General features: G+C 40.9%; 1 protein-coding gene across 1 annotated transcript in view; it reads left to right on the plus strand.

Annotated features, from left to right (window-relative positions):
• Positions 1-26903, plus strand: part of LOC133576845 (putative methyltransferase NSUN7) — a 102714-nt gene that overhangs the window by 72209 nt on the left and 3602 nt on the right. The window contains exon 12 of the mRNA XM_061930188.1: positions 26737-26903. This exon is cut by the window's right edge and continues 26 nt beyond it. Coding sequence (XP_061786172.1) covers positions 26737-26903 — 167 coding nt within the window. The remainder of the gene's footprint in view (positions 1-26736) is intronic.

Below are 26903 nucleotides of genomic sequence, written 5' to 3' on the forward strand. Positions count from 1 at the left end.
CCCTAGAGGAAATGAGATAGTGTCCAGGATCAGTCAGAGAGCAGGAGTGAGATGTGTGAAGGTGGATGAGACTGAGGCCATGTCTACACTTAAGTCGTTTAACCCCTTAAACGAATAATTATTTAGCCTAAGCCCCATTTCAGCCACACTAAACCATCATTTAAGGAAGTGTTTTTCAACCGCTGGGTTTAAAATGTGTGATTTGGGTTAAAAATATTTTTTGCAAACCAGTAATTATAGTCTGCAAATTATGTGTTGTTGAGTGTTGGTGCTGTCTAGAGCTCGGCAGAGTAACCATGTAATACTCTTCCATGTCAGTAGGTGGCAGCAGGTAGCTAATTGCTTTGTAGATGTCGGAAACAGCGGGAGGCAGTGTGCAGGTAAAAAGGTGTCTAATGCTTAAACCAAAAAAAAAAAAAGGTTATTGCACCTAAGAAAAGGCATTGAAGCTTAGGGAAGGCTATGCAGAACGAAACTAAAACTGAACTGGCTACAAAGTAAACAAAAACAGAATGCTGGACGACAGCAAAGACTTACTGTGGAGCAAAGACGGCGTCCACAAAGTACATCCGAACATGACATGACAATCAACAATGTCCACACAAAGAAGGATAAAAACAACTGGAATATTCTTGATTGCTAAAACAAAGTAAATGCGGGAACTATCGCTCAAAGGAAGACATGAAACTGCTACAGGAAAATACCAAAACAAGAGAAAAAGCCACCAAAATAGGAGCGCAAGACAAGAACTAAAACACTACACACAGGAAAACAGCAAAAAACTCAAAATAAGTGATGTGACAGGTGGTGACAGTACACCTACTTTGAGACAAGAGCTATAGTGATGCATGCTTGGTTATGCTTTAAAGTCATATCCAACAATTGCGACGACGACTTTTTACTGTCAACAGAGTTTTGTTTTTTTAATGATTTCTGCTGGTTTGGTGCCTTTGCATTTTTTCAACCCAAAAACTGTGCCTTGCCTCAAAAAAGGTTGAAAAACACTGGTTTAAGGTGCCCCTCCTCGGACAAATTTTTACACGGGTAAGTCAGCCGTGTGACTCTTGAATCTCTGGCTCTTAGCTTTGTATGGACTCATTGATGGTTTACAAACTGAGTTCGGAGAGGAAGTGACGCCAGAAAGACCGCGCCCCACACAGGAAGTGACGTCAGAAATAACACGCCACAGCCAGCTTCGTAATAAAGCAGTTTCGTAGCTCGGCGCTAACCACTGGAAATATGGAGGTGAGTCATCCAGACATGCCCGTGTTTCTCCTTCTTCTACATGTACAGACACTTGTGGAAATCACACATGAATACCTTAAAAGAAAGCCATTGCAGCTATCTGGGATACAATACTTCTCAGACGGCAGGAGGACTTTCCAGTGTCCGGCCGGGTCAGCTGTGATTCTACTTGGCGAAAAACTTTGTCCATTTGTTGAAAGAGAAACAACGAAAATTTGGAAATCACACATGAATACCTTAAAAGAAAGCCATTGCAGCTATCTGGGATACAACACTTCTCAGACGGCAAGAGAACTCTCCAATGTCCGGCCGGGTCAGCTGTGTTTCTACTTGGCGAAAAACTTTGTCCATTTGTCGAAGGAGAGACAACGAGAATGTGTAAATCACACATGAATACCTTAAGAGAAAGCCATTGCAGCTATTCGGGATACAACACTTCTCAGACGGCAAGAGAACTTTCCAGTGTCCGGCCGGGTCAGCTGTGTTTCTACTTAGCGGAAAACGTTGTCCATTTGTCGAAAGAGAGACAACGAGAATGTGTAAATCACACATGAATACCTTAAGAGAAAGCCATTGCAGCTATTTGGGATACAACACTTCTCAGACGGCAGGAGGACTTTCCAGTGTCCGGCCGGGTCAGCTGTGTTTCTACTTAGCGGAAAACGTTGTCCATTTGTCGAAAGAGATACAACGAGAATGTGTAAATCACACATGAATACCTTAAGAGAAAGCCATTGCAGCTATTCGGGATACAACACTTCTCAGACGGCAAGAGAACTTTCCAGTGTCCGGCCGGGTCAGCTGTGTTTCTACTTAGCGGAAAACGTTGTCCATTTGTCGAAAGAGAGACAACGAGAATGTGTAAATCACACATGAATACCTTAAGAGAAAGCCATTGCAGCTATTTGGGATACAACACTTCTCAGACGGCAGGAGGACTTTCCAGTGTCCGGCCGGGTCAGCTGTGTTTCTACTTAGCGGAAAACGTTGTCCATTTGTCGAAAGAGATACAACGAGAATGTGTAAATCACACATGAATACCTTAAGAGAAAGCCATTGCAGCTATTTGGGATACAACACTTCTCAGACGGCAGGAGGACTTTCCAGTGTCCGGCCGGGTCAGCTGTGTTTCTACTTAGCGGAAAACGTTGTCCATTTGTTGAAGGAGAGACAACAAGAATGCGAGCTCCAGTGGATGTGATAAAAAAGGTAGGATGTGCTTTGTATTACCTGGCCGACGAGGGAAGACTACAGAAAACGGCGAATGCATTTGGACTGGCAAAGCAGACTGTATCAGTTATTGTCCGCCATGTATGTCAAAGACTCAACGTCTAGGTCCGGAGTATATAAAGTCGCCAAAAACGAATGGGGCGGTATAGCTCGGTTGGTAGAGTGGCCGTGCCAGCAACTTGAGGGTTCCAGGTTTGATCCCCGCTTCCGCCATCCTAGTCACTGCCTTTGTGTCCTTGGGCAATAGACTTTACCCACCTTGTCCTAGTGCCACCCACACTGGTTTAAATGTAACTTAGATATTGGGTTTCACTATGTAAAGCGCTTTGAGTCACTAGAGAAAAGCGCTATATAAATAGAATTCACTTCCCTTCACAATGAAGGTGAAGGCAAAAGAGTGAGGAGTGTCCTGACCAGATAACTAGATCCCTAGATTCATGTTAAATGTTCTTTATCACATTCTTTACGTGTCTAATAAATATTTCATTAATTTACGATGGCTCAGGTGTGATTCACTACAATAGTCACACTGGATTCCAGTTCATTGAAATACCACAACACTGGATATTATTCAGATATCAGTGGCCTAGTGGTTAGACTGTCCGCCCTGAGATCGGTAGGTTGTGAGTTCAAACCCCGGCCGAGTCATACCAAAGACTATAAAAATTGGACCCATTACCTTCCTGCTTGGCACTCAGCATCAAGGGTTGGAATTGGGGGTTAAATCACCAAAAATTATTCCCGGGCGCGGCCACCACTGCTGCTCACTGCTCCCCTCACCTGCCAGGGGATGATCAAGGGTGACGGGTCAAATGCAGAGAATAATTTCGCCACACCTAGTGTGCATGTGTGACAATCATAGATTATATTTAAGAACGTGCACACAAAGCAACAGTGGAGGTGACTCTGACGTGTGCATTTTCCGCGCATGCGTACTAGGTTGCGTTGCGCCGGCGGACGGAGAGGTGCGGGGGTCTTAAACGGTGGCATTGTTGTGTGTGGACACGGATAAGGTTAGGTGTGATTCACCCTGGATAACCTTATGTAAACTTAGTGTAAACGGGGCCTGAAAGACTAGAGGAGGAGGTTGTCTCGGGTGTTTTATGGCGCAGAAAGGCAGGTATGAGAGGAGGTAATGAGAGAAGTGGGAGTTTAAAGCATGTCTTTGAATTCATACTTTGAAGGAGACATTCATAAAACTTTTTTTTTTTTTAAAACAGGCCCTGAGGCCATGTCTGCACTAAGTCGTTTAACCCCTTAAACCCCGTTTCAGCCACACTAGAAACACATTAGTAACACAAATGAGCAGAAGCTGTCATGTCTGTGATCATGTTTTGTTTAAGTTATGTCCTGTTTGGTTTTTGGACTCTTATTAGTTCCTGTTTGGTCACCATAGCAACCCATTAGTTCCACCTGTTTCACGTTTGCACTCACGCACCTGTTGCTAATCATTTTCACGACTATTTAAGCCGATAGTTGCCAGGAAGTCAGCCTGGCGACATTAACTCTGATACCTCTGTTACGTCTACTACTCTTGCTACCTCCGTGACCGATGCTACCCTTGAGTTTCATGTTTAACATTGATTATGCTTCATGCCATGCCACAGTAAGTTTTTTCATAGTCCATAGTTTTTGCCTTTGTGCTAGTTTATTGTTTTCATAGCTAAGTTTGTTCTCCGCCTTGTGAGCGCCTTTAATTTGTACCTTTTGTTAGTGTTAAAATAAAATATGTATTTAACTTCAAGCCATGTCCAGTCAAGTTCGTTTGCATCTCGGGAAAGCAATCCTCGCAGGAAACTGCGCCACAGTCCCTGTCTTGACAGATTCTGTCAAGACAGGGACTGTCCACACACTGTGACCAAACAGGAACTAAAAAGAGTCCAAAAACCAAACAGGACATAACTTAAACAAAACATGATCACAGACATGACAGAAGCATCTCAATCATAAGAAGTGCCTATTGTTGAACCAACACAACTACTAAGCAAGTTATACAATCCCTTGTATTGTCACATCTTGACTACTGCCCAGCAATCTGGTCTAATGCATCTAAACAAGAACTACCGTATTTTTCGGACTATAAGTCGCAGTTTTTTTTCATAGTTTGGGGGGGGGGGGGGGGGTGCAGGCAGTATACCCCTTCCCCTTCGAGCTGCCCTGACTGAACTGAAATGATTTTTTCCAATCATTTTGGAACTTGCAAGCGTACTTCTTCTTCTTCCTCGTCGTCGCCATGTCTCTTCTTCGTTCTTCTGCTTCGTCTCTGTTATGTTTTTGGACATTACTACTTGCCGTAGTTTTGAAGCAATGCATGATGGGAATCCGGATGTTGTGTGTCAGTGTAATAACGTGCAGGCTGGAATAAACACACGCTGAGAAATAGCTCCGTGCCTGCCTACTTTATGGGTTATAGATAAACCTATGGATAACGGAGACATATATAGTAGTCTCCTTTTCAGGTGAGAGAGGACGCTAAAGGCAGTACCTTTAAGGCACGCCCCCAATATTGTTGTCCGGGAGGAAACCGGGATAAATTCGGGAGAATGGTTGCCCCAGGAGATTTTCGGGAGGGGCACTGAAATTCGGGAGTCTCCCGGGAAAATCCGGAGGGTTGGCAAATATGAGTTAGGAGTGCCTCATTTTCTTGACCCGACCTCCTCCAGGGACTGCAGTCCTGTATAATGACACTCGCTTGTAATAAAGCAACTTTTGGTTGAGTAAAGCGTCTCCGACGTCTCTTTCGATCCAGCCGCACTGCCAGGTCGCCCTTCAGTCCGGACGAGGATGACAAGACCAGAAATGCACATCACTAGTACAGTGAAACCTCGAATTATGAGCCGTTCTTTTTGCGAACTTTTCAATGAGGAGATTGCAACAAGCCATTTTGTGCTTGTTGTATTGAAGAAATTGACGAAAGGGGCTTCGTACCGCAGCACGATTGCGAACTGACCAGACTTTTTGGGGAAACGACGCCGAAGCGGACTTTTATCACAACGGAGGAGAAGTTTCTTGACGACTGATTGTTCGCGAATCCAAACGCCTCTGTCGGTTCCTTGTGCGTCTGAAGATCGCCAAGGACTCTGTCAACAGTCCAATCCTGGTGGAGGTTTTGAATAATGCCACATTACTCACCTTCACGACGCATTGTCTCCCATTACCAAATCTGCCTTTAATTCCAGTGTCCCCCCCACCCCATTGGGTTTGATGCCGCTCCTCTGCGCCGCGGTGCGAGCTCCTCCCAGGCCGTCCATCCCGTTTTATTCCTCCACAGACAGGAATGAAAAGATAATCAAAGCGTTGTCGCGGCCCTGCAAACATAGGTTCTTTTCACCCCCGCCACCCTCCGCCACCTGCAATAAACACAGCTAATCAAAAGTTATTGTGGCTCTCCGAAAAGCGCCGTAAAAATAGCAATTATCTAAGTGTTTGACTGCTGTCTGGCTTACGCGGACTGTCATAGATGCGGCCATTTATGTTCTTTATGAGCCTTCCTTGCAGAAACAGCCAGGAACAATAAAGACGGCGAGATTTCCTCGGAAAGGGAAAGCATATCCCAACCATGGTGACTTTTCTAATACCTTCCCAGGACAGTCAGTCGATTGCAACTGGACTGGATCGGTGGGCGAGGTCTGACCGTTCTAGGTCTATGATGAGACTTGAGTGATCTAGGTCTAAGACTACATCTGAGCGAACTAAGTCTAAGAGTAGATGTGACCGTTCTAAGTATAAAACTAGATGTGACTAATCTAAGTTTAAGACTAGATGTGACCAGTCTAAATCTAATACTGGATCTGAGCGATCTAGGTCTAAAACTAGATGTGACCAGTCTAAATCTAAGACTAGATGTGACCGATCTAAGTATAAGACTAGATGTGACCGATCTAAGTGTAAGACTAAATGTGACCGATCTAAGTCTAAGACTAGATGTGACCAATCTAAGACTAGATCTGAGTGATCTAGGTCTAAGACTGGATGTGACCGATCTAAGTCTAAGACTAGATGTGACCGAACTAAGTCTAAGACTAGATCTGAACGATCTAAGTCTAAGACTAGATGTGACTGATCTAAGTCTAAGACTAGATGTGACCAATCTAAGATTAGATGTGACCGATCTAAGTCCAAGACTAGACCTGAGCGATCTAGACCTAAGACTAGATGTGACCAATCTACGTCTAAGACTGGATGTGACCGATCTAAGTTTAAGACTGCATATGGCCGATCTAAGTCTAAGACTAAATGTGACCGAACTAAGTCTAAGACTAGATCTGAGCGATCCAAGTCCAAGACTAGATGTGACCAATCTAAGATTAGATGTGACCAATCTAAGTCTAAGACTAGATGTGACCAGTCTAATACTAGATGTGACCGATCTAAGCCTAAGACTAGATGTGACCGACCTAAGACTAGATGTGACCGGTCTAAGTCTAAGACTAGATGTGACCGATCTAAGTCTAAGACTAGATGTGACCGATCTAAGTCTAAGACTTGATGTAACCAATCTAAATCTAAGACTAGATGTGACCGATCAAAGTCTAAGACTATATGTGACCGATCTAAGACTATATGTGGCCAGTCTAAGACTAGATCTGACCGACCTAAGCCTAAAACTAGATGTGACCAATCTAAGACTAGATGTGACCAGTCTAAGACTAGATGTGACCAGTCTAAGACTAGATGTGACCAACCTAAGTCTAAAACTAGATGTGACCAACCTAAGTCTAAGACTAGATCTGACAGATCTAGGTCTATTACAAGATTTGACTGATCTAAGTCTAAGACTGAATGGGCCCGATCTAAGTCTAAGACTAGTGTGACTGAACTAAGGCTAAGACTAGATCTGAGCGATCTAAATCCAAGACTAGATGTGACCGATCCAAGATTAGATGTGACCGATCTAAGTCTAAGACTAGATGTGACCGATCTAAGCATAAGACTAGATGTGACCAGTCTATGACTAGATGTGACCAGTCTAAGACTAGATGTGACCGATCTAAGTCTAAGACTAGATGTGACCGATCGAAGTCTAAGACTAGATGTGACCAATATAAGACTAGATGTGACCAGTCTCAGACTAGATGTGACCAATCTAAGACTAGATCAGACCGATGTAAGTCTAAGACTAGATCTGACCGATCTAGGTCTAAGACAAGATGTGAACAATCTAAATCTAAGACTAGATTATTATTATTTTTGATAATTTTGCAACCGTTTATCCCAGAGTCATACAACTTAATACTTGACACATGCTGGTAGCATGTTAGCATATTAAAATTAGCATGTACATTTTTTTTTTTTAGCAAATTTTGCAACCATTTACCCCAGAGTCATACATCTTGATACTTGACACATGCTGTTAGCATGTTAGCATATTAAAATTAGCATGCTTTTTTTTTTATTTAGCTAATTTTTCAACCATTTACCCCAGAGTCATACAACTTGCATGCTGTTAGCATTCTAGCATATTAAAATTAGTATGCACATTTTTAAAGCAAATTTTGCAACCATTTACCCCAGTCACACATCTTGATACTTGACACATGTTGTTAGCATGTTAGCATATTAAAATTAGCATCCTTTTTTTTTAAATTTAGCTAATTTTTCAACCATTTACCCCAGAGTCATACAACTTGCATGCTGTTAGCATTCTAGCATATTAAAATTAGCATGCAATTTTTTTTTTTAGCTAATTTTGCAACCATTTACCCCAGAGTCATACATCTTGACGCATGCTGTTAGCATGTAAAAATTAGCATGCTAACTTTTTTTTTTTTTTAGCTAATTTTGCAACCGTTTATCCTGGAGTCATACAAATTCATACTTGACATATACTAACTGTTAGTTAGCATGCTACGGTTAGCACAAACGTAAAAAAAACAAACAAAAAAAAAGCCAATATTCAAATGCTTAGGCAATAATGCAATATTAAGAGCCAAATCCTTAGTTTAAAAATGTTTTTATATTTACAAGTGGCCCTCTGAGGGCAGACATCACTACGACGTGGTGGCCCTCAATGCAAACAAGTTTGACACCTCTGGTCTAAAGACTAAGGAAATGTGGGAGTGATGGAGACGAGAGAAATTTACGGGGGGTGGTGAGGAGGGAGAAGAAAGTAAGACGAGGGAGAGTGTCTGCTGAATAATTCAATGTCCTCTGTCTGGATGAGTTAGCATCAGTGAAGTTCAGGGCAACACAACGGTGCCTCTAAACCACTTTTACCTGCGCCTGTACCCTGTGGGTGCACCTGCACACACAAACACACACATACTTACTGTATACACAACGCACACACACACACACACACCTTCTGACACTTTTACATGTGAGCTCAAGCACTTAAAAACAACAACAACAAAAAGGGAGTGTGTGGTTCATGTGGTGAATTATTCACGTGTTGTGGGCTGCTGATGGGACGGCAGCAAGGACATGGCAGTACCCCCCCACCCTCACTGGCACCTTTTAAAAATAGGGACAGGAGCTTTCTTGAAATAGTAGCGTTAGAATAATTTTATCTAAGTTATCGCAAAATTTGTCGTGTTGTCATAAGACAAAAAGCTGTCTTTGATCCTACCAAGAAGACGGCTCGTGAAACCTCCACTGTGTAGTTTGGGAAGCAACATGAAGGTGTTCTGTTTCTTTGATGTGTTGGAGTGAAGTGAAGTGAATTATATTTACAAACCCCGTTTCCATACGAGTTGGGAAATTGTGTTAGATGTAAATATAAACGGAATACAATGATTTGCAAATCCTTTTCAACCCATATTCAATTGAATGCACTACAAAGACAAGATATTTGATGTTCAAACTCAAAAACCTTATGAGACTGAGCATTTTTTGGGAAGCTGTTTTTATACCCAATCATGGCACCCACCTGTTCCCAATTAGCCTGCACACCTGTGTGATGTTCCAAATAAGTCTTTCAACTTTATCGGTATTTATTGCCACCTTTCCCAACTTTTTTGTCACGTGTTGCTGGCATCAAATTCTAAAGTTAATGATTATTTGCACACAAAAAAAATGTTTATCAGTCTGAACACCAAATATGTTGTCTTTGTAGCATATTCAACTGAATATGGGTTGAAAATGATTTGCAAATCATTGTATTCCGTTTATATTTACATCTAACACAATTTCCCAACACATATGGAAACGGGGTTTGTATATAGCGCTTTTTCTCTAGTGACTCAAAGTGCTTTACATAGTGAAACCGAATATCTGAGTTACATTTAAACCAGTGTGGGTGGCACTGGGAGCAGGTGGGTAAAGTGTCTTGCCCAAGGACACAACGGCAGTGACTAGGATGGCGAATCGGGGATCGAACCTAGAACCCTCAAGTTGCTGGCACGACCGCTCTACCAACCGAGCTATATATATATATATATATATATATATATATATATATATATATATGTATATGTATATATGTATATGTATACGGTTGTCAAATGTATTGTAATCCACAGAAAGATTTTGTCTTGACCCGAGAACTACAAAGCGGAGAGGAAGCAAGACCAGATTCCCCTCCAGGCACCGTTTCTTTGAACTGTTTTACGACCTTTTCTTTAGACTGTTTGTAATCAAAGGCGATGGCTGTTTATGACCCCCGTCCCTTAGAAACAGCTGTTAAGTTCAAGTTAATGTACCAATGATTGTCACACACACACACTAGGTGTGACGAAAATATTCTCTGCATTTGACCCATCACCCTTGATCACCCCCTGGGAGGTGAGGGGAGCAGTGGGCAGTAGCGGTGGCCGCGCCCGGGAATCATTTTTGATGATTTAACCCCCAATTCCAACCCTTGATGCTGAGTGCCAAGCGGGGTCCCATTGTTATAGTCTTTGGTATGACTCGGCTGGGGTTTGAACTCACAACCTACCCATCTCAGGGAGGACACTCTAACCACTAGGCCACTGAGTAGGTTGCCATGTAATCAGGGAAAGTCCAAATAAAAGAGGAGGCGTACAATATTTCGTCAGAGCGTGTTGGAAGACTGTACAAGGGTGCAGGTGTAAGCGCTCTCCTCAATTGAGCCAAATTTAATTCTGTCTCTGTTTAACATAATAGTGTGAGAGTCCAGTCCATAGTGGATCTAACATAATAGTGTGAGAGTCCAGTCCATAGTGGATCTAACATAATAGTGTGAGAGTCCAGTCCATAGTGGATCTAACATAATAGTGTGAGAGTCCAGTCCATAGTGGATCTAACATAATAGTGAGAGTCCAGTCCATAGTGGATCTAACATAATAGTGTGAAAGTCCAGTCCATAGTGGATCTAACATAATAGTGAGAGTTCAGTCCATAGTGGATCTAACATAATAGTGAGAGTCCAGTCCATAGTGGATCTAACATAATAGCGAGAGTCTAGTCCTTCCGCCCGATTGTAGCTGAGATAGGCTCCAGCGCCCCCCGCGACCCAAAGGGAATAAGCGGTAGAAAATGGATGGATGGATAGTCCATAGTGGATCTAACATAATAGTGAGAGTCCAGTCCATAGTGGATCTAACATAATAGTGAGAGTCCAGTCCATAGTGGATCTAACATAAGAGTGAGAGTCCAGTCCATAGTGGATCTAACATAATAGTGTGAGAGTCCAGTCCATAGTGGATCTAACATAATAGTGAGAGTCTAGTCCATAGTGGGTCTAACATAATAGTGAGAGTCCAGTCCATAGTGGATCTAACATAATAGCGAGAGTCTAGTCCTTCCGCCCGATTGTAGCTGAGATAGGCTCCAGCGCCCCCCGCAACCCCAAAGGGAATAAGCGGTAGGAAATGGATGGATGGATAGTCCATAGTGGATCTAACATAATAGTGAGAGTCCAGTCCATAGTGGATCTAACATAATAGTGAGAGTCCAGTCCATAGTGGATCTAACATAATAGTAAGAGTCTAGTCCATAGTGGATCTAGCATAATAGTGAGAGTCCAGTCCATAGTGTATCCAACATAATATTGTGAGAGTCCAGTCCATAGTGGGTCTAACATAATAGTGTGAGAGTCCAGTCCATAGTGGATCTAACATAATAGTGAGAGAGTCCAGTCCATAGTGGATCTAACATAATATTGTGAGAGTCCAGTCCATAGTGGGTCTAACATAATAGTGTGAGAGTCCAGTCCATAGTGGATCTAACATAATATTGTGAGAGTCCAGTCCATAGTGGATCTAGCATAATAGTGAGAGTCTAGTCCATAGTGGATCCAACATAATAGTGAGAGTCCAGTCCATAGTGGATACAACATAATAGTGAGAGTCCAGTCCATAGTGGATCCAACACAATAGTGAGAGTCCAGTCCATAGTGGATCTAACATAATAGTGAGAGTCCAGTCCATAGTGGATCTAACATAATAGTAAGAGTCTAGTCCATAGTGGATCTAACATAATAGTAAGAGTCTAGTCCATAGTGGATATAGCATAATAGTGAGAGTCCAGTCCATAGTGTATCCAACATAATATTGTGAGAGTCCAGTCCATAGTGGGTCTAACATAATAGTGTGAGAGTCCAGTCCATAGTGGATCTAACATAATAGTGAGAGAGTCCAGTCCATAGTGGATCTAACATAATATTGTGAGAGTCCAGTCCATAGTGGGTCTAACATAATAGTGTGAGAGTCCAGTCCATAGTGGATCTAACATAATATTGTGAGAGTCCAGTCCATAGTGGAACTAGCATAATAGTGAGAGTCTAGTCCATAGTGGATCTAACATAATAGTGAGAGTCCAGTCCATAGTGGATACAACATAATAGTGAGAGTCCAGTCCATAGTGGATCTAACACAATAGTGAGAGTCCAGTCCATAGTGGATCTAACATAATAGTGAGAGTCTAGTCCATAGTGGATCTAACATAATAGTGAGAGTCCAGTCCATAGTGGATCTAGCATAATAGTGTGAGAGTCCAGTCCATAGTGGATCTAACATACGTAATAGTGAGAGAGTCCTGTCCATAGTGGATCTAACATAATATTGTGAGAGTCCAGTCCATAGTGGGTCTAACATAATAGTGTGAGAGTCCAGTCCATAGTGGATCTAACATAATATCGTGAGAGTCCAGTCCATAGTGGATCTAGCATAATAGTGAGAGTCTAGTCCATAGTGGATCTGACATAATAGTGAGAGTCCAGTCCATAGTGGATATAACATAATAGTGGGAGTCCAGTCCATAGTGGATCTAACACAATAGTGAGAGTCCAGTCCATAGTGGATCTAACATAATAGTGAGAGTCTAGTCCATAGTGGATCTAACATAATAGTGAGAGTCCAGTCCATAGTGGATCTAGCATAATACTGTGAGAGTCCAGTCCATAGTGGATCTAACATAATAGTGAGAGTCTAGTCCATAGTGGGTCTAACATAATAGTGACAGTCCAGTCCATAGTGGATCTAACATAATAGTGAGAGTTCAGTCCATAGTGGATCTAACATAATAGTGAGAGTCCAGTCCATAGTGGATCTAACATAATAGTGAGAGTCCAGTCCATAGTGGATCTAACATAATAGTGAGAGTCCAGTCCATATTTGATCTAACATAATAGTGTGAGAGTCCAGTCCATAGTGGATCTAACATAAAAGTAAGAGTCCAGTCCATACTGGATCTAACATAATAGTGAGAGTCCAGTCCATAGTGGATCTAACATAATAGTGTGAGTCCAGTCCATAGTGGATCTAACATAATAGTGAGAGTCCAGTCCATAGTGGATCTAACATAATAGTGAAAGTCCAGTCCATAGTGGATCTAACATAATAGTGAGAGTCCAGTCCATAGTGGATCTAACATAATAGTGAAAGTCCAGTCCATAGTGGATCTAACATAATAGTGAAAGTCCAGTCCATAGTGGATCTAACATAATGGTGAGAGTCCAGTCCATAGTGGATCTAACATAATAGTGAAAGTCCAGTCCATAGTGGATCTAACATAATGGTGAGAGTCCAGTCCATAGTGGATCTAACATAATAGTGTGAGAGTCCAGTCCATAGTGGATCTAACATAATAGTGAGAGTCCAGTCCATAGTGGATCTAACATAATAGTGAAAGTCCAGTCCATAGTGGATCTAACATAATAGTGAGAGTCCAGTCCATAGTGGATCTAACATAATAGTGAAAGTCCAGTCCATAGTGGATCTAACATAATAGTGTGAGAGTCCAGTCCATAGTGGATCTAACATAATAGTGAGAGTCCAGTCCATAGTGGAGCTAACATAATAGTGAGAGTCCAGTCCATAGTGGATCTAACATAATAGTGAGAGTCCAGTCCATAGTGGATCCAACATAATAGTGAGAGTCCAGTCCATAGTGGATCTAACATAATAGTGAAAGTCCAGTCCATAGTGGATCTAACATAATAGTGAGAGTCCAGTCCATAGTGGATCTAACATAATAGTGAAAGTCCAGTCCATAGTGGATCTAACATAATAGTGAAAGTCCAGTCCATAGTGGATCTAACATAATGGTGAGAGTCCAGTCCATAGTGGATCTAACATAATAGTGAAAGTCCAGTCCATAGTGGATCTACCATAATGGTGAGAGTCCAGTCCATAGTGGATCTAACATAATAGTGTGAGAGTCCAGTCCATAGTGGATCTAACATAATAGTGAGAGTCCAGTCCATAGTGGATCTAACATAATAGTGAAAGTCCAGTCCATAGTGGGTCTAACATAATAGTGTGAGAGTCCAGTCCATAGTGGGTCTAACATAATAGTGTGAGAGTCCAGTCCATAGTGGATCTAACATAATATTGTGAGAGTCCAGTCCATAGTGGATCTAACATAATAGTGTGAGAGTCCAGTCCATAGTGGATCTAACATAATAGTGAGAGTCCAGTCCATAGTGGATCTAACATAATAGTAAGAGTCTAGTCCATAGTGGATCTAGCATAATAGTGAGAGTCCAGTCCATAGTGTATCCAACATAATATTGTGAGAGTCCAGTCCATAGTGGGTCTAACATAATAGTGTGAGAGTCCAGTCCATAGTGGATCTAACATAATAGTGAGAGAGTCCAGTCCATAGTGGATCTAACATAATATTGTGAGAGTCCAGTCCATAGTGGGTCTAACATAATAGTGTGAGAGTCCAGTCCATAGTGGATCTAACATAATATTGTGAGAGTCCAGTCCATAGTGGATCTAGCATAATAGTGAGAGTCTAGTCCATAGTGGATCCAACATAATAGTGAGAGTCCAGTCCATAGTGGATACAACATAATAGTGAGAGTCCAGTCCATAGTGGATCCAACACAATAGTGAGAGTCCAGTCCATAGTGGATCTAACATAATAGTGAGAGTCCAGTCCATAGTGGATCTAACATAATAGTAAGAGTCTAGTCCATAGTGGATCTAACATAATAGTAAGAGTCTAGTCCATAGTGGATATAGCATAATTGTGAGAGTCCAGTCCATAGTGGGTCTAACATAATAGTGTGAGAGTCCAGTCCATAGTGGATCTAACATAATAGTGAGAGAGTCCAGTCCATAGTGGATCTAACATAATATTGTGAGAGTCCAGTCCATAGTGGGTCTAACATAATAGTGTGAGAGTCCAGTCCATAGTGGATCTAACATAATATTGTGAGAGTCCAGTCCATAGTGGAACTAGCATAATAGTGAGAGTCTAGTCCATAGTGGATCTAACATAATAGTGAGAGTCCAGTCCATAGTGGATACAACATAATAGTGAGAGTCCAGTCCATAGTGGATCTAACACAATAGTGAGAGTCCAGTCCATAGTGGATCTAACATAATAGTGAGAGTCTAGTCCATAGTGGATCTAACATAATAGTGAGAGTCCAGTCCATAGTGGATCTAGCATAATAGTGTGAGAGTCCAGTCCATAGTGGATCTAACATACGTAATAGTGAGAGAGTCCTGTCCATAGTGGATCTAACATAATATTGTGAGAGTCCAGTCCATAGTGGGTCTAACATAATAGTGTGAGAGTCCAGTCCATAGTGGATCTAACATAATATCGTGAGAGTCCAGTCCATAGTGGATCTAGCATAATAGTGAGAGTCTAGTCCATAGTGGATCTGACATAATAGTGAGAGTCCAGTCCATAGTGGATATAACATAATAGTGGGAGTCCAGTCCATAGTGGATCTAACACAATAGTGAGAGTCCAGTCCATAGTGGATCTAACATAATAGTGAGAGTCTAGTCCATAGTGGATCTAACATAATAGTGAGAGTCCAGTCCATAGTGGATCTAGCATAATACTGTGAGAGTCCAGTCCATAGTGGATCTAACATAATAGTGAGAGTCTAGTCCATAGTGGGTCTAACATAATAGTGACAGTCCAGTCCATAGTGGATCTAACATAATAGTGAGAGTTCAGTCCATAGTGGATCTAACATAATAGTGAGAGTCCAGTCCATAGTGGATCTAACATAATAGTGAGAGTCCAGTCCATAGTGGATCTAACATAATAGTGAGAGTCCAGTCCATATTTGATCTAACATAATAGTGTGAGAGTCCAGTCCATAGTGGATCTAACATAAAAGTAAGAGTCCAGTCCATACTGGATCTAACATAATAGTGAGAGTCCAGTCCATAGTGGATCTAACATAATAGTGTGAGTCCAGTCCATAGTGGATCTAACATAATAGTGAGAGTCCAGTCCATAGTGGATCTAACATAATAGTGAAAGTCCAGTCCATAGTGGATCTAACATAATAGTGAGAGTCCAGTCCATAGTGGATCTAACATAATAGTGAAAGTCCAGTCCATAGTGGATCTAACATAATAGTGAAAGTCCAGTCCATAGTGGATCTAACATAATGGTGAGAGTCCAGTCCATAGTGGATCTAACATAATAGTGAAAGTCCAGTCCATAGTGGATCTAACATAATGGTGAGAGTCCAGTCCATAGTGGATCTAACATAATAGTGTGAGAGTCCAGTCCATAGTGGATCTAACATAATAGTGAGAGTCCAGTCCATAGTGGATCTAACATAATAGTGAAAGTCCAGTCCATAGTGGATCTAACATAATAGTGAGAGTCCAGTCCATAGTGGATCTAACATAATAGTGAAAGTCCAGTCCATAGTGGATCTAACATAATAGTGTGAGACTCCAGTCCATAGTGGATCTAACATAATAGTGAGAGTCCAGTCCATAGTGGAGCTAACATAATAGTGAGAGTCCAGTCCATAGTGGATCTAACATAATAGTGAGAGTCCAGTCCATAGTGGATCCAACATAATAGTGAGAGTCCAGTCCATAGTGGATCTAACATAATAGTGAGGGTCCAGTCCATAGTGGATCTAACATAATAGTGAGAGTCCAGTCCATAGTGGATCTAACATAATAGTGAGAGTCCAGTCCATAGTGGATCTAACATAATAGTGAAAGTCCAGTCCATAGTGGATCTAACATAATGGTGAGAGCCCAGTCCATAGTGGATCTAACATAATAGTGAAAGTCCAGTCCATAGTGGATCTAACATAATGGTGAGAGTCCAGTCCATAGTGGATCTAACATAATAGTGTGAGAGTCCAGTCCATAGTGGATCTAACATAATAGTGAGAGTCCAGTCCATAGTGGATCTAACATAATAGTGAGAGTCCAGTCCATAGTGGATCTAACATAATAGTGAGAGTCCAGTCCATATTTGATCTAACATAATAGTGTGAGAGTCCAGTCCATAGTGGATCTAACATAAAAGTAAGAGTCCAGTCCATACTGGATCTAACATAATAGTGAGAGTCCAGTCCATAGTGGATCTAACATAATAGTGTGAGTCCAGTCCATAGTGGATCTAACATAATAGTGAGAGTCCAGTCCATAGTGGATCTAACATAATAGTGAAAGTCCAGTCCATAGTGGATCTAACATAATAGTGAGAGTCCAGTCCATAGTGGATCTAACATAATAGTGAAAGTCCAGTCCATAGTGGATCTAACATAATAGTGAAAGTCCAGTCCATAGTGGATCTAACATAATGGTGAGAGTCCAGTCCATAGTGGATCTAACATAATAGTGAAAGTCCAGTCCATAGTGGATCTAACATAATGGTGAGAGTCCAGTCCATAGTGGATCTAACATAATAGTGTGAGAGTCCAGTCCATAGTGGATCTAACATAATAGTGAGAGTCCAGTCCATAGTGGATCTAACATAATAGTGAAAGTCCAGTCCATAGTGGGTCTAACATAATAGTGTGAGAGTCCAGTCCATAGTGGATCTAACATAATATTGTGAGAGTCCAGTCCATAGTGGATCTAGCATAATAGTGAGAGTCTAGTCCATAGTGGATCCAACATAATAGTGAGAGTCCAGTCCATAGTGGATACAACATAATAGTGAGAGTCCAGTCCATAGTGGATCCAACACAATAGTGAGAGTCCAGTCCATAGTGGATCTAACATAATAGTGAGAGTCCAGTCCATAGTGGATCTAACATAATAGTAAGAGTCTAGTCCATAGTGGATCTAACATAATAGTAAGAGTCTAGTCCATAGTGGATATAGCATAATAGTGAGAGTCCAGTCCATAGTGTATCCAACATAATATTGTGAGAGTCCAGTCCATAGTGGGTCTAACATAATAGTGTGAGAGTCCAGTCCATAGTGGATCTAACATAATAGTGAGAGAGTCCAGTCCATAGTGGATCTAACATAATATTGTGAGAGTCCAGTCCATAGTGGGTCTAACATAATAGTGTGAGAGTCCAGTCCATAGTGGATCTAACATAATATTGTGAGAGTCCAGTCCATAGTGGAACTAGCATAATAGTGAGAGTCTAGTCCATAGTGGATCTAACATAATAGTGAGAGTCCAGTCCATAGTGGATACAACATAATAGTGAGAGTCCAGTCCATAGTGGATCTAACACAATAGTGAGAGTCCAGTCCATAGTGGATCTAACATAATAGTGAGAGTCTAGTCCATAGTGGATCTAACATAATAGTGAGAGTCCAGTCCATAGTGGATCTAGCATAATAGTGTGAGAGTCCAGTCCATAGTGGATCTAACATACGTAATAGTGAGAGAGTCCTGTCCATAGTGGATCTAACATAATATTGTGAGAGTCCAGTCCATAGTGGGTCTAACATAATAGTGTGAGAGTCCAGTCCATAGTGGATCTAACATAATATCGTGAGAGTCCAGTCCATAGTGGATCTAGCATAATAGTGAGAGTCTAGTCCATAGTGGATCTGACATAATAGTGAGAGTCCAGTCCATAGTGGATATAACATAATAGTGGGAGTCCAGTCCATAGTGGATCTAACACAATAGTGAGAGTCCAGTCCATAGTGGATCTAACATAATAGTGAGAGTCTAGTCCATAGTGGATCTAACATAATAGTGAGAGTCCAGTCCATAGTGGATCTAGCATAATACTGTGAGAGTCCAGTCCATAGTGGATCTAACATAATAGTGAGAGTCTAGTCCATAGTGGGTCTAACATAATAGTGACAGTCCAGTCCATAGTGGATCTAACATAATAGTGAGAGTTCAGTCCATAGTGGATCTAACATAATAGTGAGAGTCCAGTCCATAGTGGATCTAACATAATAGTGAGAGTCCAGTCCATAGTGGATCTAACATAATAGTGAGAGTCCAGTCCATATTTGATCTAACATAATAGTGTGAGAGTCCAGTCCATAGTGGATCTAACATAAAAGTAAGAGTCCAGTCCATACTGGATCTAACATAATAGTGAGAGTCCAGTCCATAGTGGATCTAACATAATAGTGTGAGTCCAGTCCATAGTGGATCTAACATAATAGTGAGAGTCCAGTCCATAGTGGATCTAACATAATAGTGAAAGTCCAGTCCATAGTGGATCTAACATAATAGTGAGAGTCCAGTCCATAGTGGATCTAACATAATAGTGAAAGTCCAGTCCATAGTGGATCTAACATAATAGTGAAAGTCCAGTCCATAGTGGATCTAACATAATGGTGAGAGTCCAGTCCATAGTGGATCTAACATAATAGTGAAAGTCCAGTCCATAGTGGATCTAACATAATGGTGAGAGTCCAGTCCATAGTGGATCTAACATAATAGTGTGAGAGTCCAGTCCATAGTGGATCTAACATAATAGTGAGAGTCCAGTCCATAGTGGATCTAACATAATAGTGAAAGTCCAGTCCATAGTGGATCTAACATAATAGTGAGAGTCCAGTCCATAGTGGATCTAACATAATAGTGAAAGTCCAGTCCATAGTGGATCTAACATAATAGTGTGAGAGTCCAGTCCATAGTGGATCTAACATAATAGTGAGAGTCCAGTCCATAGTGGAGCTAACATAATAGTGAGAGTCCAGTCCATAGTGGATCTAACATAATAGTGAGAGTCCAGTCCATAGTGGATCCAACATAATAGTGAGAGTCCAGTCCATAGTGGATCTAACATAATAGTGAGGGTCCAGTCCATAGTGGATCTAACATAATAGTGAGAGTCCAGTCCATAGTGGATCTAACATAATAGTGAGAGTCCAGTCCATAGTGGATCTAACATAATAGTGAAAGTCCAGTCCATAGTGGATCTAACATAATGGTGAGAGTCCAGTCCATAGTGGATCTAACATAATAGTGAAAGTCCAGTCCATAGTGGATCTAACATAATGGTGAGAGTCCAGTCCATAGTGGATCTAACATAATAGTGTGAGAGTCCAGTCCATAGTGGATCTAACATAATAGTGAGAGTCCAGTCCATAGTGGATCTAACATAATAGTGAAAGTCCAGTCCATAGTGGATCTAACATAATAGTGAGAGTCCAGTCCATAGTGGATCTAACATAATAGTGAAAGTCCAGTCCATAGTGGATCTAACATAATAGTGTGAGAGTCCAGTCCATAGTGGATCTAACATAATAGTGAGAGTCCAGTCCATAGTGGAGCTAACATAATAGTGAGAGTCCAGTCCATAGTGGATCTAACATAATAGTGAGAGTCCAGTCCATAGTGGATCCAACATAATAGTGAGAGTCCAGTCCATAGTGGATCTAACATAATAGTGAGGGTCCAGTCCATAGTGGATCTAACATAATAGTGAGAGTCCAGTCCATAGTGGATCTAACATAATAGTGAGAGTCCAGTCCATAGTGGATCTAACATAATAGTGAAAGTCCAGTCCATAGTGGATCTAACATAATGGTGAGAGTCCAGTCCATAGTGGATCTAACATAATAGTGAAAGTCCAGTCCATAGTGGATCTAACATAATGGTGAGAGTCCAGTCCATAGTGGATCTAACATAATAGTGTGAGAGTCCAGTCCATAGTGGATCTAACATAATAGTGAGAGTCCAGTCCATAGTGGATCTAACATAATAGTGAGAGTCCAGTCCATAGTGGATCTAACATAATAGTGAGAGTCCAGTCCATATTTGATCTAACATAATAGTGTGAGAGTCCAGTCCATAGTGGATCTAACATAAAAGTAAGAGTCCAGTCCATACTGGATCTAACATAATAGTGAGAGTCCAGTCCATAGTGGATCTAACATAATAGTGTGAGTCCAGTCCATAGTGGATCTAACATAATAGTGAGAGTCCAGTCCATAGTGGATCTAACATAATAGTGAAAGTCCAGTCCATAGTGGATCTAACATAATAGTGAGAGTCCAGTCCATAGTGGATCTAACATAATAGTGAAAGTCCAGTCCATAGTGGATCTAACATAATAGTGAAAGTCCAGTCCATAGTGGATCTAACATAATGGTGAGAGTCCAGTCCATAGTGGATCTAACATAATAGTGAAAGTCCAGTCCATAGTGGATCTAACATAATGGTGAGAGTCCAGTCCATAGTGGATCTAACATAATAGTGTGAGAGTCCAGTCCATAGTGGATCTAACATAATAGTGAGAGTCCAGTCCATAGTGGATCTAACATAATAGTGAAAGTCCAGTCCATAGTGGATCTAACATAATAGTGAGAGTCCAGTCCATAGTGGATCTAACATAATAGTGAAAGTCCAGTCCATAGTGGATCTAACATAATAGTGTGAGAGTCCAGTCCATAGTGGATCTAACATAATAGTGAGAGTCCAGTCCATAGTGGATCCAACATAATAGTGAGAGTCCAGTCCATAGTGGATCTAACATAATAGTGAGGGTCCAGTCCATAGTGGATCTAACATAATAGTGAGAGTCCAGTCCATAGTGGATCTAACATAATAGTGAGAGTCCAGTCCATAGTAGGGCCAGCAGGAGACCATCCCGAGCTGAGACAGGTCAGCAGTGCAGAGACCTTCCCAGCCGATGCACAGACGAGCGGTCCGCGGCTTATAGTCCTGTGCGGCTAATATACGGAAACATATTTTCTCTTCTAAAATTCAGTGGGTGCGGCTTATATACCGGTGCGCTCTATAGTCCAGTACATACGGTGGTTTAATATTTTTTGAAACCGAGTAAAATGAATAACTCTTTTTCAGGATTTAGCTCAATGTCTACCTGGTATTCACTATCTGAGGATCAAACCCTGGTCCTCTGCAGCAAAAGGTGTGTACGTGCACCGGGTCTGACACCTTTAAAGGTGTAATCTCTTATCTTATTCTCTCAGCTGTGACGGCCAGAGTGTTCACGCCACAAAGTTTCTCTTTTTTTATTTCAACAACAGAGCAGCCTTCCAATGAAGCGTGGCGCCTCCTCTTCAATTATTTCTTCCTTTTACTGGGATGAGGCCAACTCTTCGCCCCCACCTGCATCCAACTGCCTGTCAATGCATCCAACTGCTGATTGGACAGTCGCCACGTTCTGTCGATCATCGCCGTGCGGCACGGCGTCACATTAGCAATAAAAAAAAAACGGCAGCACCACCGAGCCAATCAATGAGCTTGTGGGCGATCTAAAGGAAAACAGACTATTTTCCGCTTGGTGCTACTGTTTGACTTGTCTGCATTTAAAGGGGAACATTATCACCAGACCTATGTAAGCGTCAATATATACCTTGATGTTGCAGAAAAAAGACCATATATTTTTTTAACCGATTTCCGAACTCTAAATGGGTGAATTTTGGCGAATTAAACGCCTTTCTATTATTCGCTCTCGGAGCGTTGCTGCAGTAAGTAAATAACTATAAACCTTATTTAGCAAATAGAATAATTATGGTTTTGAGAAAATGACACAACTGGAAATGAGGCAATATGTTAGAGTATACCTCAACTGCCAAATTAGAAGCTTTTGTAACCCGTGATGAAATGGATCTATTATCATTCATATGCCAAATAAGATTTATTGATATTATCAGACTCCTACTGTATATATCATTGTTTATTTTTTAGGTCAGTGGTTCTTAGCCTTTTTGAGCTCAGGTACAAGATCGAGAGACCCGGGGCCCACTCAAATATTAACACTGAATTAGTCATTTTACTCTTGATTTTGTTCGTATTCAATAATTATATCTAACCGACTTACAGGTTAATAACCTTGTCAAATGAAATGTTGTGTTAATCATAAATATCATTATTTATTTAACACATAAACCTTAGGCTTTGGTCAGAAAATTAAGTACTTACCAAACATACTGCATAAGAAAGGACTCATAAATAACTGACAATAATAACTTAGAGTTATGTTGTGCTAAACCAGACCTGGGCAAATTAAGGCCTTGCATTTTTGTTGATTGCAAAATATGTCAATCAAGAGGGGGTGTGACGTTCATATGTTGTCAATATTCAATGTTTTATCGTTCGTAGTTAATATTGTAAATCCCACATTCTTTTTTTCCATGTACATTCTGGGTGTCTCATTCAGTAAAAAATTTAAAATTCCATTCTGTTTTTTAAGGCGGTCTGTTGTAACGTTTTTAGCATTCAATTAGACATTATTGTGAGGTTTTGTATTAGTGTTCCTAAAAATAGATATACCGGCCCAGGCCTGTGCTAAACTAAACTCAATTATTAAAGGGGAACATTATCACCAGACCTATGTAAACGTTAATATATACCTTGATGTTGCAGAAAAAAGACCATATATTTTTTTAACCGATTTCCGAACTCTAAATGGGTGAATTTTGGCGAATTAAACGCCTTTCTAATATTCGCTCTCGGAGCGATGACGTCACAACGTGGCGTCACATCGGGAAGCAATCCGCCATTTTCTCAAACACCGAGTCAAATCAGCTCTGTTATTTTCCGTTTTTTTCGACTGTTTTCCGTACTTTGGAGACATCATGCCTCGTCGGTGTGTTGTCGGAGGGTGTAACAACACGAACAGGGACGGATTCAAGTTGCACCAGTGGCCCAAAGATGCGAAAGTGGCAAGAAATTGGACGTTTGTTCCGCACACTTTACCGACGAAAGCTATGCTACGACAGAGATGGCAAGAATGTGTGGATATCCTGCGACACTCAAAGCAGATGCATTTCCAACGATAAAGTCAAAGAAATCTGCCGCCAGACCCCCATTGAATCTGCCGGAGTGTGTGAGCAATTCAGGGACAAAGGACCTCGGTAGCACGGCAAGCAATGGCGGCAGTTTGTTCCCGCAGACGAGCGAGCTAAACCCCCTGGATGTCTTGGCTCACACCGTCCCTTATGCCACCGAAGATGATCAAGAGAAGAATATCGACCCTAGCTTCCCTGGCCTGCTGACATCAACTCCAAAACTAGACAGATCAGCATTCAGGAAAAGAGCGCGGATGAGGGTATGTCTACAGAATATATTAATTGAGGAAAATTGGGCTGTCTGCACTCTCAAAGTGCATGTTGTTGCCAAATGTATTTCATATGCTGTAAACCTAGTTCATAGTTGTTAGTTTCCTTTAATGCCAAACAAACACATACCAATCGTTGGTTAGAAGGCGATCGCCGAATTCGTCCTCGCTTTCTCCCGTGTCGCTGGCTGTCGTGTCGTTTTCGTCGTTTTCGCTTGCATACGGTTCAAACCGATATGGCTCAATAGCTTCAGTTTCCTCTTCAATTTCGTTTTCGCTACCTGCCTCCACACTACAACCATCCGTTTCAATACATGCGTAATCTATTGAATCGCTCAAGCCGCTGAAATCCGAGTCTGAATCCGAGCTAATGTCGCTATACCTTGCTGTTCTAACCGCCATGTTTGTTTGTATTGGCATCACTGTGTGACGTCACAGGAAAAAGGACGGGTGTATTGTCGGAGGCAGATATTTTCATATATCCGTATTTAAGTGTTACTTCTTTATTTTCATAATCATATTACAAAACAGCTAGTGTTTTTCCTTCCAATTGTGGCCTTTTGGTTGTCTGCAAATACTGTGTGCTAACCTTGAATATGGAATGTAAGGAGGAGAGATACTCCTTCTTTTATCTCTTCTTGAGTCCAGCTGCGGAGGACAATGGGCATGTGTTTGGGCTGGAAAGACAAGACAGCGAGGGTGGGAGGGAGAGAGACTTTATAGAATAGAAGATTTCCATATTTTAGATCAGACCATCTTAGCTGCGCGATTGAATGTTCTATGCTGGACTGGTCTCATTATATTTGGAAAGCTTTGCAAATATATTACAAAATACCTATTCTGTCTCTGGTGGTTCTTTTACTCAGCTTTAAGTGTCGTAAAGAGCTTGGGAGCGACGACCAGAAACTTGAATTCCCTGGGAGGAACAACTGGTACAAACGCAACAGTATATAAAGATGGTTAAAATCAGGCACTTTGAAGCTTTTTTTAGGGATATTGCGTGATGAGTAAAATTTTGAAAAAAACTTCGAAAAATAAAATAAGCCACTGGGAATTGATTTTTAATGGTTTTAACCCTTCTGAAATTGTGATAATGTTCCCCTTTAATGTCGCGTGTCATTATTTTCGGGACGGTAAAAAGGGCAGGGGACCATTACTGCCTTTTGAAAAAGTGCAGGGGACACGTGTCTTCTGGTCCTCCCACTAATTACATCCCTGCCTGTGTGCGGGATATTGTGGCAACCAAAACATTTTTCAGTCATAAACGTTTTCAAAACGAGAGCACTAAGCTTTCTCTGAAAAGCAGTAATTTATCTTATGTTCCTTTTCTGTTGTCACATTCATAACATTATTATCGTTAGTACAAACCACGTTTTCGTATGAGTTGGTAAATTGTGTTAGATGTAAATATAAACGGAATACAATGATTTGCAAATCCTTTTCAACCTCAATTGAATGCACTACAAAGACAAGATATTTGATGTTCAAACTCATAAACTTTATTTTATTTTTTTTGCAAATAATAATTAACTTAGAATTTCATGGCTGCAACACGTGCCAAAGTAGTTGGGAAAGGGCATGTTCACTTGATACTTGACACATGCAATATTAAAATTAGCATGCTTTTTTTTTTTTTAGCTAATTTTGTAACCATTTACCCCAGAGTCATACATCTTGATACTTGACACATGCTGTTAGCATGCTAGCATATTAAAATTAGCATGCACATTTCTTTTAGCTAATTTTGCAACCATTTACCCCAGAGTTATACATATTGATACTTGACACATGCTGTTAGCATGTTAGTATGTTAAAATTAGCATGCAACTTTTTAATTTTTTTAGCTAATTTTTCAACCATTTACTCCAGTCATACATCTTGATACTTGACACATGCTGTTAGCATGCTAGCATATTAAAATTAGCATGCACATTTCTTTTAGCTAATTTTGCAACCATTTACCCCAGAGTTATACATATTGATACTTGACACATGCTGTTAGCATGTTAGTATGTTAGAATTAGCATGCAATTTTTTATTTATTTTTAGCTAATTTTTCAACCATTTACCCCAGTCATACAACTTGATACTTGACACATGCTGTTAGCATGCTAGCATATTAAAATTAGCATGCACATTTCTTTTAGCTAATTTTGCAACCATTTACCCCAGAGTTATACATATTGATACTTGACACATGCTGTTAGCATGTTAGTATGTTAGAATTAGCATGCAATTTTTTTAGCTAATTTTTCAACCATTTACTCCAGTCATACATCTTGATACTTGACACATGCTGTTAGCATGCTAGCATGTAAAAAAATAGCATGCAATTTTGTATTTTTTTTTTTTAGCTAATTTTTCAACCATTTACTCCAGTCATACATCTTGATACTTGACACATGCTGTTAGCATGCTAGTATGTAAAAGAAATTAGCATGCCAACTTTTTAAGCTAATTTTGCAACCATTTACCCCAGAGTCATACATCTTGATACTTGACACATGCTGTTAGCATGTTAAAATTAGCATACAATTTTTTAAATCTAAATGTTCAACCATTTAGTCCACAGTCTCACAACCTGATACTTGACATATGCCAACTGTTAGCATGCTAAAATTAGCATGCTAACACATTTTAAAAGCGTTTCTCTGTTTTTCCCCCCCTAGTCCACACTCCAAGAGCCACCACAAGATGTTCCAGCCCAGGTGCAGACCCGACTCAAACCCGAGCGCACGAGATCCAAAGCGCCAAGAAGAAAAACGCCGCGCGTACAAAGCATCAAGACGAACAAAGCCACCTTCTTCTCTCCACCACCTGAGCGTCAAATCTGTGT

Source organism: Nerophis lumbriciformis, linkage group LG36, assembly GCF_033978685.3.
Source record: "Nerophis lumbriciformis linkage group LG36, RoL_Nlum_v2.1, whole genome shotgun sequence".
Classification (NCBI taxonomy): domain Eukaryota; kingdom Metazoa; phylum Chordata; class Actinopteri; order Syngnathiformes; family Syngnathidae; genus Nerophis; species Nerophis lumbriciformis.